We start from the raw sequence: 14,964 nt of genomic DNA, 5'->3' as shown, positions 1-14,964 counted from the left end.
TTATAACACATGACATCACGCCTGTGTTTGTAGTGCGGTGACGGTCTGTGTGAGAGTACATGTTCTTATCCATCAGCTAAGAATGTGTCATTTTTTTGTTGTTGTTTCAACGGACGGGATTCTTCGATCTTTATTTCCCAAAAAATTGGGACGCTGTGCAAAATATAAATCAAAACAAATGCTATAATTAGCAAATCACATAAACCCATATTTGATGGAAAACAGAACAAAGACAACAAATCAAATGTTGAATTAATTTTTTTTATTGTTGTTATAAAAAATATCTGCTCATTTTTAATTTGATGGCAGCAACACGTCTCAAAAAAAGTTGGGACAGGATCAACAAAGTTGTGTAAAGATAAAAAAAAAACAAAAAAAAAACTGGGGGAACATCTCAACTAATTAGGTTACCATGGCAACACATCACTGAGGGAAAATAGGGCAAGTATTTTTTAATGTTCCTCAAAATAAAACTGCAAAGAATTATTGGATTTCATCGTCTACGGTTCATAATATCATTAAAAGATTCAGAGAATCTGGAGAAATCTCTGAACACAAGGGACAAGGCTGGAAACCAATATTGGATGGTGGTGATCTTCAGGCCCTCAGGCAGCACTGCATTAAAAACACACTATTCTGGAGTGGAAATCACTGCATGGGCTCAGGAACACTTGTGAAAACCATCGTCTGTGAACACAGTTCATCGCTGCGTCCACAAATGATGTTAAAACTCTCCAAAGAAGAAACCAGATAGAAACATGATCCAGAAACACCGCCGCCTTCTCTGGACCGAGATCATTGAAGATGGACTGAGGTGAAGTGGACAACTGTCCTGAGGTCTGATGGATCACAATCTGAGATTCTGTTTGGAAATCATGGACGCTGCATCCTCCAGGTTAAAGAGGAGAGGGACCATCCAGCTTGTTATCAGCTCAGTTCTAAAGCCAGCATCTGTGATGGTACAGGGATGCATTAGTGCACATGGCATGGGTAGCTTGAACATCTGGAAGGAAGCATTAATGCTCAATGATATATGAAAACTCTGATGGTACAAATGTCATTTTTAATAAGCTGAGAAAAATCTCAGCAACTTCATCTTAACATCACTTTTTTTTTAACAAGTTCTATTGAAACTCAAAAGACTCTGTTTATGATTCCAGTTACATTTAATGCTGTGATACATGTTTATCCAAAAAAGCATTAAGAGCACTTTCACAATGATTTTCTTTTTTTTACACCAAGTCCAAACTGGTAGCACGAGGATAAAGAATACACACTGAAAAGCAGAACGACAGATATGATGCACATGATTCAGTCCAGGATGAAAAACGTGTAGAGAAACAACAGCTACTCTGAGAAAATGAAACGCAACAACAGAAGAACGGTGAGGAAGATTTTCGTTTGGCGAAAAGAGACGTCAGAAGATGTCTGGGTTAAAGCTTCAGTGTTTTCAAAAAGCTTGAAATCGACTAGAAAACCAAATGTAGAGCAGAAGCTCATCAGTTAGACAGCTGACCGGATGCACTTTGCGCTCCCAATGATTCCAATAGATACCAAACTGTACGTTTATGTCTAATGCTACTGTACACAACACTGAGGCCTTTAGTTTGATCTTCATCACGCCTGTCAGAGTTGATGAACCACTGGGGACCATGAAAACACTGCTGCTGCATACTCACACACATCATGGAAACTAGGATCCACTACTTTGTCCTCAGTTGCAAATCATTAAACTTTGATTTTTCTATTTCTCTGCAATAAATCAACACTGTTGACATCTTCCTTCATGACCATCAACACATAGTTTATTTTGACTCACTAGAGAACAAAGAGTGGATTCATCCGCTGGTGAAAATAGTTCCCGACAGCTGCAATACTGTTGTTTGCTAAAACACTGAAAAATGACTGCGCTTCTTTAGATTTTTTACAGAAGGCGAGATATGAAGCACTGCAGTCAAACTTCATTTTCACTTTGCTACACGACGGGATAGAGTTTCAGGACTGGCTTGTTTCTTCTGTTCACTCTGTGTGTGTGTGTGTGTGTGTGTGTGTGTGTGTGTGTGTGTGTGTGTATGTGTGTGTGTGTGTGTGTGTGTGTGTGTGTGTGCTCTAGATGGATATTAATCTTTGCATTTTGCCCGTGAGTGTGTTTTTAATCATTTTCCAAGTGAACTAAACTGTTTGTGTCGATGTCACCAGTGAATCTGACGGACTCCTTCAGATTTGGATGAATCTTTCAGCCGCCGGCCTGGTGGGCGACCAATTCAAAAAATGCCTCAACTACTGGATGGATAGCTATGAATAATGAATTCTTGTGACTGCAGTGATTTTTCACTTTTGTTGTACACCATCAGGTCAAAATGGTAAATATTAGCATGCTAACAGTTAAACTAAGGAGGTGAACATGGTAAACAATATACCCGTTAGCTGCTAGCACGTCTGCACTGAACTCGATCTTCATCTATTTACAAGGTTTTATGAACGTGACTTAAATCACTTGAAAGTGCGGTTGTGTTTAATTTTTGTCGTTTACTGCAGTTCCGTCCGAGTGGAGACGTCGACGGTGAAGACGAAGCCTGTTGGACTCAACGTGTTGCTGAGGACGAGGCGACGACTGAAAAGAGCGGGATTTCATCATCTGCACTTCTCGTTCCAGACATCTGAAGATTGAATAACTTCTCCTTTACAAAAAAAACACTTTAAAATGAGGTGCCCATCAACCAGCAGGTGTGCTGCGTTTAAGTCCTGTGGGAAAGACAAACATAAACGCTGATGCAGTGAACATTACATGCGTCCCTGTGTGGTAAAAGTGGAGAAAAATGGAGTCCGATTTTTCCCACAGGACCTGAACGCAGCAAACTTCCAACCGATAGACAGCTTCAAGTTGAGAGTAAATGTCTTCTTTCTTCTGTTTCTCAAAAAGAAACTCAGTCTGATGTTCGTTAGTGGAGGGAGGAAGACGAAGCCGTGTCTGATTGGTGGACGGCCAGGCCGGCGGGCTGCTGGGCGGAGCTTGGCCCCGAGCCCCCCGGGTTGCCGCTGAGAATCATGGGAGCGGGAGGGCGGGGGTTAAGGCGGGGTGGCATGGGGTTGGAGGGGCGGATGAGTGGCGGGGGCTGCTGCAGGGTGGGGCGGGGCTGCAGGAAGCGCGCCTGCTGTTGGAGTGGGGGGGGGCTGGCGGTGCAGGGAGGGCGTGGCCGGGAGGGAGGGCCGCAGGAGAGGCGGGGGCTGGTGGAGGGAGGAGGAGGCGGCGTTGGGTGTCATGGGAGTCTGAGCGGAGGAGGAGGAGGAGGAGGCAGCAGGTGAAGCACCTGAGGAGGTCACCGGACCCTGCAGACAGGAGAGGACAGTTACTTCTTCATGACAGCAGAGGTTCTGTTGGAAGATCATACCAAACCAGACAGAAAGAAAAACTACATCCAACATACACATACTGTATACTGTGATGAAAACAAAGCTTTAAATTGATTCTGCCTTTCCTGTAATCTTTCTAAATACAGGATCGTTTTTCTTTCCTCATTTCAAATGTGGAGAGATTAAAAACACACTTCAGCAGCAGACTGATATTTTAGGTTCTGCTGAGGTCATTTCCTGTCTGTGTGTGATTGAAACAACACGACTCTGTTAAAACTCCTGAGTCCTGACATGTTCGAGCACGGTTCGTTATTGTGCTGAGGAAGCATGTCATCTGGAACACGGCACACGTGTTGACTGTTTATTACTGAAAGTTTACTGTGCATTATCTCCGTGCAGAAAGTTTCTCCTCGGAAGAAAAATAAAGTGAAACAAATGGCTGCATTAAAATTAAATTGGAGCGCGTCATGCAGGCGCCATAGTCGGTGTAAATGTGAGCGTATGAAGCTGAAGGCCTCACCTCCTCGTCCTCTTCGTCAGTGCTCTTCCCTGACGGTGTGGTTGAGCTGTTCTTCCCCTCCTCTCCAGAGGTGGCGCTGTCTCCGTTGGGAGCCCGCGTTCCCTGCTCGGCCTCCCACTCCTGCAGCACCTCCTCCAGGTTGAACCGCCGCCGGTAGTTTACGAAGAAGTTTTTCACCTGGCCCACTGTCTTGTTACCGATGACGTCGGCGATGGCCTGGAAGTCTTTTCCGTACTTCCTGACACCTGGAGGACAGATTACAACGGTGGGATCAATCCTGACACGTATAGACGCCCTGGAAACTTAAATTAGCTTCAACATTCAGTGGCTCTTAGAGCTTAAAGCTCCAGTTGTGCTTTTTGATCAGGTCAAATATTCACTCTTTCTTATCTCTGGTTTGGGCTCGACCGACCGTAGAGAAATGGAAAGCTCTTCATCTGCTCAACGCTCCACCAAGTTCACCAGTTTGTCTCCAGCTGTGTTTGGTGCTGAGCATGATGGGTAAAGTGTTTTCTCAGAAAATGACCTGCTGTTAGCTGAAAGAGAGCCGACACCGGAACGGCTTCAGGAACTTCTTCATGTCTGTGATTTGGTGGGCGACCTGCTGCTACTGTGGAGAGTGATGGAGCTCACCTTGAACCGCCAGGAGCTGCTCATCTGTGGTCCAGCGGGCGTTCACCTTCTGGTTACACTGCAGGATCAAAGATCAAAGATTAAAGATTAAAGATTAAAGATCAAAGATCAAAGATCAAAGATTAAAATAACCCACAAGTAAAGACCGAGTTTGTTCCTTCAGCCCAAGAGTTATCAAAGTTATATCCCATTCTCCAAAAAAGTACACTAATACGTATTCCTTGACTTATCTTTGCAGAAACCCAACAACCATAAATGGTTTCAACTGAAACACATCATTTGTAATGCGTTTCACTGAGTGGTGTGTTTGTGTGTGTTTGTGTATGTTTGTGTGTGTGTGTGTGTGTATTTGTGTGTGTTTGTGTGTGTGTGTGTGTGTGTGTGTGTGTGTGTATTTGTGTGTGTTTGTGTGTGTTTGTTTGTGTATTTGTGTGTGTGTGTGTGTATTTGCGGGTGTTTTTGGATGTGTTTGCGTGTGTGTGTGTGTGTGTGTGTGTGTGTGTGTGTGTGTGTGTGTTTGTACCTCAGCCTGCTTGAACTCTTCGATCCCAGAGTCCAACATGTGTTTCAGTCCACTGTTCATCTGTTTTGCATTCTGGACCTGAAGAACCAAACGGAAACATTAAACTGAGTTTTAATGTTTCTTCATTAACAGTCATGTAAAAAATAGCTCGCATCGTATCGTATCAGCTGTGTTTGCATAATGTTTCACATTTGACAGATGACTTTCAGGACCTGACCCGTTACACCCGGGAGGTCCGAGCACCAGAACCAGACCAAAATGCAACTAGCGACATTTTTTCAAAGGTTGCAATGGATGTCGAATTTTTTTTCTTTGCTTAATTTCTTTTGGATCAAAATTGGTAGAGTTGCACTTGTAAATAAAAAAACAAAAGAAGTCCATCACGTCAGTTTTTACTGACTCATTACTGGAAGGCTGTTAATCACTCTACATGCTTCCTGGAGGCAACGTTGACCATCGTTATGCAGATGACACCAAGTTATATCTAGATGAAACAAATCAAAAACTTAAAGACACTAGGACTAGAAGACACGAAGGGCTGGAGGATTTATCATTTAATAAATTCAGACAACACTGAAGTTTTTATATTTGGCCTTACACACTTTATAAATTCTTTGTCCGACCTACTAGTTACTCTAGATGATATAATCTTGGCCTCCAACACCAGTGAGGAATCTTGAAGTCGCTATTGATGACGATGTGTCCTTCAAATCACACGAAGCAAATCTCAATATTTATAACACGGGAAGCATCCTGCTGCAGCGCAAAGTCAAAAAGTCAAATAGTCAAATATCCAAACCAGAATTCAGCCAGATGCTTATTGACGGCTGCCAAAAGCATCCGAGAGATTCTCATAAAAAAGCTCAAATAAATCACAGAAATTGTAATATTGCCAAGACAAACCGTTTATTGTCTCCTGTGTCTCCGAGGCTCAAACCTTTCTTTCGGTTCTTCTCACTGTTAAAAATCATTTTTCCCTTCAAGCTGTCGCTCGTGAGAGTTTCTGAATTATTGGGTTCCTCTAATGTTCTCGTTAGGACTCCTCCGTGTTGGTGTCTTGAGATAACTTGTGTGATTTCACACTTTAGGAATAAAACTGAGTTGAAACTGAACTCAAAGTTTCGCTGAAGTAAAAATGCTCGTTTTAGTTTTTCCAAATCTCACTGCGGGCTGGTGAAAAGGATACGGAGACTCGTGACAATCCTCCGTTGTTTTAAAACACAAACCTGACGGTTGCCATGGTGTCTGTTACTTAGCAGGAAGATACAGCGTGAGCCTCCTTTCTTGTCTTATATTTGTTCATATTCTAAAAGTATGCTGAATATGATGTTAGCTTTTCTGTTTGGAACTGAAAAATATCGCTGGATTTCTGTGATACTGAAGAAATCTTAAAAACGTTATAATTGTTCTGAAATGTTAAAATTGGTTTCATAGTTTTAATAAACTGCATTGAGACATCCAGGAATGATGGTTATGAATAAAAATGTTCTTCTCCTTCGTCCCCAGGAGGAGCAGGAGAGGAGGAGCAGGAGAGGAGGAAAGGAGAGGAGGAAAGGAGGATCAGGAGACGAGGATCAGGAGAGGAGGAGGATCAGGAGAGGAGGATCAGGAGAGGAGGAGCAGGAGAGGAGGAAAGGAGGATCAGGAGACGAGGATCAGGAGAGGAGGAGCAGGAGAGGAGGAAAGGAGGATCAGGAGACGAGGAGGATTAGGAGAGGAGGAGGATCAGGAGAGGAGGATCAGGAGAGGAGGAGCAGGAGAGGAGGAGCAGGAGAGGATGAGGAGGGTTGCAGCTGTCCTACCTGTCTCTTCAGGGACACCAGCTCCATGTCCAGCTGCCGGAGAAGCGTGTTGGCTGCGGAGGCGCTGCAGGACACCGCCACCACGTCCTCCTGGGTCAGGTACATGCCTTTGGGGGGGCGGCAGCGGGAGCGTTGGTGGTGCCGGTGCTGCAGGGTCTGGTGCTCCCGCCGACCCAGAGCCACCTTTGGGCCCAACACGGCCGGCTCGGCCTGGTTCTGGAAGAGAGAGAGTACAGAGTGAAGCTGTTAACTGATTTACAAACTCCTGAGACTGATGGAAATGTAGTTCCATGTAAAGCATCTGAGGTCCACGGTGCTGTGGTTGTGGTAGGGGAGGGAGGAGGGGAGGGCAGTTTATGGACAGAGAACTATGCTTTTTGACAACATTTTTGACTATCATTACAATATTTATTCAAAAAAACACAACGTGTGTCATAAAACTAATAATTACAAACATTGGCAAAGCAAGGCTTAAAGTGAATAAATTACAACTGCGATTTTTTTTTTTTTTTTTTTCATCCTCTCAGTTAGTCCTGCAGTCAAATTTAATTCTTATCTTGTCTATAATCTGGTTCTTTTTCATCACAAATGACATTTCTTTCTCAAAATGATTTACTATTTACACTAGAATAAATCAAAAGATGGAATTGGGTTGTGTTGCTTTTGTTTTGTTTTTTTATAAAGGGAAAACTTTTTATATTTCCTGGATTAAGTATTTAATTAAGCAAGAGGCATTTGGATTGCTCAATAATACGTGATGGTATGGCAATGCACACCCTAATCTAATCTAATCTAATCTAATCTAATCTAATCTAATCTAATCTAATCTAAATGTATCTAATCTAATCTAAATGTATCTAATGTAATCTAAATGTATCTAATGTAATCTAAATGTAAATGTATCTAATCTAAATGTATCTAATGTAATCTAAATGTATCTAATCTAAATGTATCTAATGTAATCTAAATGTATCTAATGTAATCTAAATGTATCTAATCTAAATGTATCTAATGTAATCTAAATGTATCTAATGTAATCTAAATGTATCTAATGTAATCTAAATGTAAATGTATCTAATCTAAATGTATCTAATGTAATCTAAATGTAAATGTATCTAATCTAAATGTATCTAATCTAAATGTATCTAATGTAATCTAAATGTATCTAATGTAATCTAAATGTAAAAGTATCTAATCTAAATGTATCTAATGTAATCTAAAGGTATCTAATCTAAATATATCTAATGTAATCTAAATGTATCTAATGTAATCTAAATGTAAAAGTTTCTAATCTAAATGTATCTAATGTAATCTAAATATATCTAATGTAATCTAAATGTATCTAATGTAATCTAAATGTAAAAGTTTCTAATCTAAATGTATCTAATGTAATCTAAATGTAAAAGTTTCTAATCTAAATGTATCTAATGTAATCTAAATGTATCTAATGTAATCTAAATGTATCTAATGTAATCTAAATGTAAATGTATCTAATCTAATCTAAATGTATCTAATCTAATCTAAATGTAAAAGTTTCTAATCTAAATGTATCTAATGTAATCTAAATGTATCTAATGTAATCTAAATATATCTAATGTAATCTAAATGTATCTAATGTAATCTAAATGTAAAAGTTTCTAATCTAAATGTATCTAATGTAATCTAAATATATCTAATGTAATCTAAATGTATCTAATGTAATCTAAATGTAAAAGTTTCTAATCTAAATGTATCTAATGTAATCTAAATGTAAAAGTTTCTAATCTAAATGTATCTAATGTAATCTAAATGTATCTAATGTAATCTAAATGTATCTAATGTAATCTAAATGTAAATGTATCTAATCTAATCTAAATGTATCTAATCTAATCTAAATGTAAAAGTTTCTAATCTAAATGTATCTAATGTAATCTAAATGTATCTAATGTAATCTAAATGTATCTAATGTAATCTAAATGTAAATGTATCTAATCTAATTGTATCTAATCTAATCTAAATGTATCTAATCTAATCTAAATGTAAACGTATATAATCTAATCTAAATGTATCTAATCTAAATGTATCTAATCTAATCTAAATGTATCTAATCTAATCTAAATGTATTTAATCTAAATCTAATCTAAATGTATTTAATCTAATCTAAACATTTAATATAAATAGAATTTAAATGTATTTAATAAAAATGTATCTAATCTGAATCTAATCTAATCTGAATCTAATCTAAATGTATTTAATATGAATGTATCTAATCTAAATGTATCTAATCTGAATCTAATTGTGATCTAATCTAATTCTTATCTTAATCTTATTTTAATCTAATCTTAATCCTAATCTCATCTAAATCAAATTCTAATCAAATTCTAATCTAATCAAACCTAATCTAAATCCAATCCAATATCATCTAATCTAAATCAAATCTAAATGTATCTAATCTAATTGTATCTAATCTAAATGTATTTAATATAAATCTAATCTAAATGTATTTAATTTAATCTAAACATATTTAATATAAATATAATTTAAATGTATTTAATCTAAATGTATCTAATCTGAATCTAATTGTAATCTAATCAATTTTTTTTAATCTTAATCTAATCTTAATCCTAATCTAAATCAAATTCTAATCTAATCAAACCTAATTTAAATCCAATCTCATCTAATCTACATCAAATATAAATGTATCTAATCTAAATGTATTTAATATAAATATAATTTTAATGTATTTAATATAAATGTATCTAATCTGAATCTAATTCTAATCTAATCTTAATATAATCTAATTCTAATCTAATCGTAATCCTAATATAATCTAATTAAATCTAATCTGATCTATAATATTTGCGGTGTAAGCATGATGTTTATATATATGTATTGTTGCTCATAATTTGCCTGAGGTTATAGTCTTATAGACTCGTGGGTATTAATATAATAACATATAAAGGGATGTTTTATTGAACCGTTTCAACAGGAACCGTCAGAGATGAAAGCTCAGTTTTGTTATCGCTTCACAAAACGCAGCTCCGACGTCTTCACGTTACCTCTTTCTTGGTTTCCTTGTTGGGGTCATAGTCACTGTCGCCGGCCTCGATGGGATTGGTCTCCTCCATTTCCTCATCACTATGGCAACGACAACAAGCCAAAATTATATCATCGGTAGTCGGCGAGTACCACCGACACAGACCACAAGTTCAGAAAGAAGAAACATGATGTTAAAACAACAACACAAAATATGAAAAAAATCCCTCTGATAAAGAAATGATCTGCTTGGTCAATTATATCGTTATATCGTTATATACAGAACAATGTCCAGAAAACAGAATCAGACTTTTGACATCATCTCGAAATCAAATGATTTGTATTTAAATTCTTATTTTCAGTTAATATGCTCCTAAAAACAATAAACTGAACAGTGAAGAAATACAAGAACAAGACAGAATACAAGAGCCTCTGTCGTAAACCTGGAATCATCCATCATGAAGTATCAGTGACTATTATTAAGGGAAATGAAGTGAACAGGCATAAACCAGAGGAGCTTCGGCGCCATCAGCTGTTCAAACCCGCAAACTACCAGCAGCACTTCAGATGAAAAGGATCCAATTTCTTTTTCCTTCACTTATTTGCTATTTGTGGTGTTTTTTGTGGGCGAGTCTGTTTCCTAAAGCAGCGAGTTTACATGCAGAAGTTCTCAATATGTTGATGAGTCTAATATGAACGTACTGACGATATAGAACTGCATCTAATTTATGGAAGAGGCAGCTTTCCTGTTGCAGATTTGTTGAGCGACAAAAATCTCCGACTTTTATTAAGAGACTGGCTTGTATGATATAAATGCCTGAATTTTTAATGCTCTACTTCATTATCATTACTTTACCTAAAAAAAAAAAAATCACAATGCTGCTTTTATTAACTTAAAAAGAGTCCTTCATATCTGGATAAAGAGCAGGTCCTCTCACACGGAGTCCTTCCTGTTGCACCACCGTGTTTCTGCAGAAGAGACGAACCAAACGTCGCAGCGAGAGGCGGCTTTTTATTTCGTTTTTATTGCGGCCGTTTATTCCAATATGAAGGTTTTTCACTTGGTGGCCTCTGAATCCTTCATGCTGCTGCTTTAACAACGCAAAACTAGTTTTTTGTAGTTTGTAATCAGTGAGGCCAAAATAAAGTCTTTTACATCTAAGCTCAAGATGTTTTTATAAAAAACTTTTTGGGGTTGGTTTTATTTCTATCATTATAAGAATCAGATTTATTGCCAAATCACATACACGGAATTAGTCTTGGTTTAGTGGTGCAAAATACTTAACGAAGAAAAAAGAGGAGTGTAAACATTTACAATATAAAGTGAAAAAATACAACTAAGAAAAGGTAGGTAGTATATTAATAAAGTTTCATGATAAATTACAGAAATATGTTGTAGTGCAAATGCACAAAGTACAAACAGCATGAAACGTGAAGAAGTAATAATGTAAAGACACGTCGTGTTAATTGAGTTCAAACTACTACTTTTCAAAACAGGACATTTTGAGACTTTAATCTGACAGTGATGAACCTTCCTGTGTCTGTCTGTCCGTCCGTCCGTCCGTCATTCTGTCTGTCCGCCCGCCCGTCTGTCTGTCCCTCCGTCCGTCCGTCTGTCAGAGCTGCCAGCGGGCCGTACCTGTCGTCCTGGTTGCTCCGGCTGGCCAGTTTGCGAGCCTGTCGGTCCATCAGACTCGTTCTGGAGCGGGTCTTCTTCCACGAGTAGTAATACTTCACCAGGCTGGAGATGGATTTGTCCGGTAACTGAAGGACACACACGAAGCCTTCGTTACAAGTTGTTAAACAATCTTCTGGGTTTTTTTCACAGATTTGTCTGAGCTGAGGTGGAAGTAGTCAGATAGACTATGTTATCAGCTCAATGTAAAAATACTCGAGCTGAGCATCAAAGCTTCACTAGTATTTAAAACTAGCTGCAGCTGGTTTTTACTACTTTATATAAAGTGGGATCGTTTAGTCCAGTGTTTCCCAAAGTAAAGGTCGAGGCCCCTATTCTGGGTCACCAGATAAAACTGAGGGGCAATGAGAGGAACGATTTAAAAAAAAAAAAAAAACTCAATTCTGATGCAGAAATCTGTTTTCCAGTTTTTGGTCTCCAGAAAGTTAATTCATATTCAGGACATGATGTGGTGTTTTTGTTTTTCTCTTAAAAACCCCAAAAGAACCAATTCATTGGATCAATAAGCAGCACAAGTAAGAGCAGCAGTATCATGTGAAATCTGATCAATAACCATCCTGTTCCTCCATCATCGGACAAACAGGAAACTCAAAGTATTTGAACTTATTTCAGCCAAAAACAATAATGATAAAATAACCATGGAGTTGTGTCACATCTTTTCAGGTTATATCTATGTTTCTTTTAACCAAATTATATAGAGAGGACCAACAAGCAGTGTTGATCAAATCCTAATAATACTGTTTAATGTTGAAATATAAATGTTTATTGAATAGTAATTAGTGGGTTAATATCAAGTAGCAGAAAAGTTGTGGAGTGAAGTTACTTCCCTCCACCGGCACGGTGTCGTAATGTAAATAAGAGACACAGTCTTTGACGGACACATTGTTGTTGTTGTTGTTGTGGTGCCAGGTTGTTTACCATCTGCTGGATGCGGTGGAAGCTCTTGCCGTGGAAGCTGAAGGCCTGCTCGAACAGCACCTTGTCCTCCACCGTCCACTCGTCCGGGAACGGAGTGAAGTTGGGCAGGTCGGCAAGAGACTTCTCAATGTTGTGTTTGTGCCAGAAGAGCATGCCGAGAGCCTGGAGACAGACACACACACACACACGCACACACACACACACACACACACACACACACACACACAGACACACAGACACACAGACACGCACACACACACACACACACACACACACACACACACACACACACAGACACGCACACACACACACACACACACACACACACACACACACGCACGCACGCACGCACACACACACGCACGCACACACACACAGTGTTAACACCTCACAGACTATTTCTATTTCTGACACCTTTCCTAGAGAATTGATCGTTCAGAACATAACCTGCTTTGGGGCAAGTTAGGTCTGCAGCATGAGTTACCATGACGACGCATCCCAGTGCGACGTGAAAAAAATGTCATATTTCCGACATTTTCATTTGGCGTCTTCCAGTGTTTAATGCTGTTTAGTTTAAGGAACCAGCTTCGAACAGTTTCATCGCAGCAGGAGATTGAAGTCATTCACGTTCTCTTTCCCAAGATTTTCTTGGTGCCAAATTTGGAGGGAAATTGTGCTGCTGAGAGACGCACCTGCTCCACGTTGTATCCGTGTTTCTCTTTGGCGATAGCGATGTATTCATCCACTGGGGAGAGAAATACACACCTTTTAATTCAGTCTGGTGCACTTTGACCTGATACGAGACCACGCGTGTCAAAGCACACTGAATATTCTCAGTCTCATGTAGTTTACTTACGTTTTGAGTCGCCGATGGTGTGAAACGGAGACCAGACCAACATCCCTCCACTGTCTTTATCGGTGTACTTAGTGGAACCTGAACGTGGACACGCACCGCAGAGAAGTGACATAATCATTTGTACTTTTTCTCCTGTAAGTCTGAGGAGACTTTTCTGAAGTAATAACAAAAATACTAAAAACACACTCAGTGAAAATCTGATATATGAAGTGTGAAGTACCGCTGCAGTCCCGCTGAATGCAACCAACACATTCACATGGAGCAGCAGTACAGTTACCGGAGCTGTGTTACGGTACATGTACCGAGGCTACCACCGTCTGTCACTCAAGTCAACACCAGTGAAACCTCACCTAGCTCAAACTCGGGAATGCTGGCCTGATAGTCGGCTCCAACCCGCATCCCCACATCTGGAAAACACGGAGAGGAAACACGGCAGATGTTTCACTCACATTATTCACGTTCAAAACGAGCACATAAGGAGCGATAAGAGGCTGTTCGAGGCTATATCCTGCTCACCGTGTTCGTCGTCGCTGCCACTTTCGTCGGAAAAATGTCCGTTGGACGCGTTGGACGGACTCTTGGTGCCGTTTGAGCGACCTTTTCCTAAATACTCCGAGCCTTTATCCATCATTCCCGGCATCTCAGGGCTCAAATACAGCGTGTTTCAGCAGCTGGGTCGGAATATAAAATGTCAGCAGGAGCTTGACGTTTTTCTGCTGCTGTTCGCTCTCTCGTCTCGGCTCCGTGCGTGTCGCTGTAGCGCGTTTCCCTTCACGCACCGTGTTTACACGGTCACTCCATACTATAACACATTATGGATAACAACGGTAGAGTCTCAGCTGAATTTTATGTAGTTTTATATGTAAAAAGTCCCCCATGAAGGAGGTTTTTGCCGCTTTAAAGCTATGGCATAGAGGGGTCTAACTACCGCGGCGGAAGGCTTTTTACGCACCGTTGGGCGGCAATGCGACTTCTGCTCCTGCAGAGCCTGTGGCAGCAGATCCCTCCGCCGACAAACTCATGAAGTAAATAAAAAAAAAAAAAACTAATTTAACAGCAGCGAAACACAGGTTAAAAATGACCTCCAAAATTGTCTTTACAAAACATGGAACATGGAATTGCCTTCTGAAAACATTCATCTTCCTGCAGCTACATTAAACTGAAAACAGTCTCCTTGTTTATCAGCGACTCTTCTGCACTGACTGTTTGGAGCCTGCAGGGGGCGACACCGCACAACAGTGTGACACCAGGCAGCAGGGTAATACGCTGCATTTCTAACTGCACTTCCGCTGAGAGGACGTCAGGGGGCGTCTACATCTAGTTTCAGCACTGTTGTATGGAGTTCATATTGGGAGCGTTTGTTGTGTCACACTTTTTATGTCAAGTAATTAAGATAGATAAAAACCTAAGTATCACTTAAAGGTTGCAGCTCATTTTTTATAGTTATTAATACGTCAGACAATTGTTACAAAATGACTCAAAAATGTCATAAAATAGTGTTCAATGTCCATCATCATTCCCTGAAGCACAAGTTAACACATCTCCTTTTCCTGAGCAACAGTCAAAATCGAAACATGGCGAGTTTCTAATCTCAGGAAACTGAAGAAATGAGTTTTCATTTCTAAAAAGATGATGAAATAGTGAATT

At 39.5% G+C, this 14,964-nt stretch overlaps 1 protein-coding gene across 1 annotated transcript; it reads right to left on the bottom strand.

The window, feature by feature from the left end:
• Window positions 1-1,043: 1,043 nt before the first annotated feature.
• On the bottom strand, window positions 1,044-14,327 carry rcor3 (REST corepressor 3). The gene is given in 14 exon segments (XM_069167447.1): window positions 1,044-3,173; window positions 3,175-3,330; window positions 3,875-4,119; window positions 4,508-4,565; window positions 5,031-5,108; window positions 6,833-7,048; window positions 9,871-9,949; window positions 11,487-11,611; window positions 12,462-12,623; window positions 13,154-13,206; window positions 13,318-13,395; window positions 13,668-13,724; window positions 13,834-14,119; window positions 14,270-14,327. Coding segments are annotated over 13 exon segments (1,662 nt in total). The 5' UTR covers window positions 13,958-14,119; window positions 14,270-14,327; the 3' UTR covers window positions 1,044-2,942.
• Window positions 14,328-14,964: the final 637 nt, after the last annotated feature.

The sequence above is a fragment of the Embiotoca jacksoni genome, unplaced genomic scaffold, assembly GCF_022577435.1.
Source record: "Embiotoca jacksoni isolate LCO1_2020_lvr unplaced genomic scaffold, fEmbJac1.0.p SCAF_4, whole genome shotgun sequence".
NCBI classification, from domain to species: domain Eukaryota; kingdom Metazoa; phylum Chordata; class Actinopteri; family Embiotocidae; genus Embiotoca; species Embiotoca jacksoni.
Note: the sequence above shows the minus strand (reverse complement) of the source record. Positions and strands in the feature narration are given on the sequence as shown.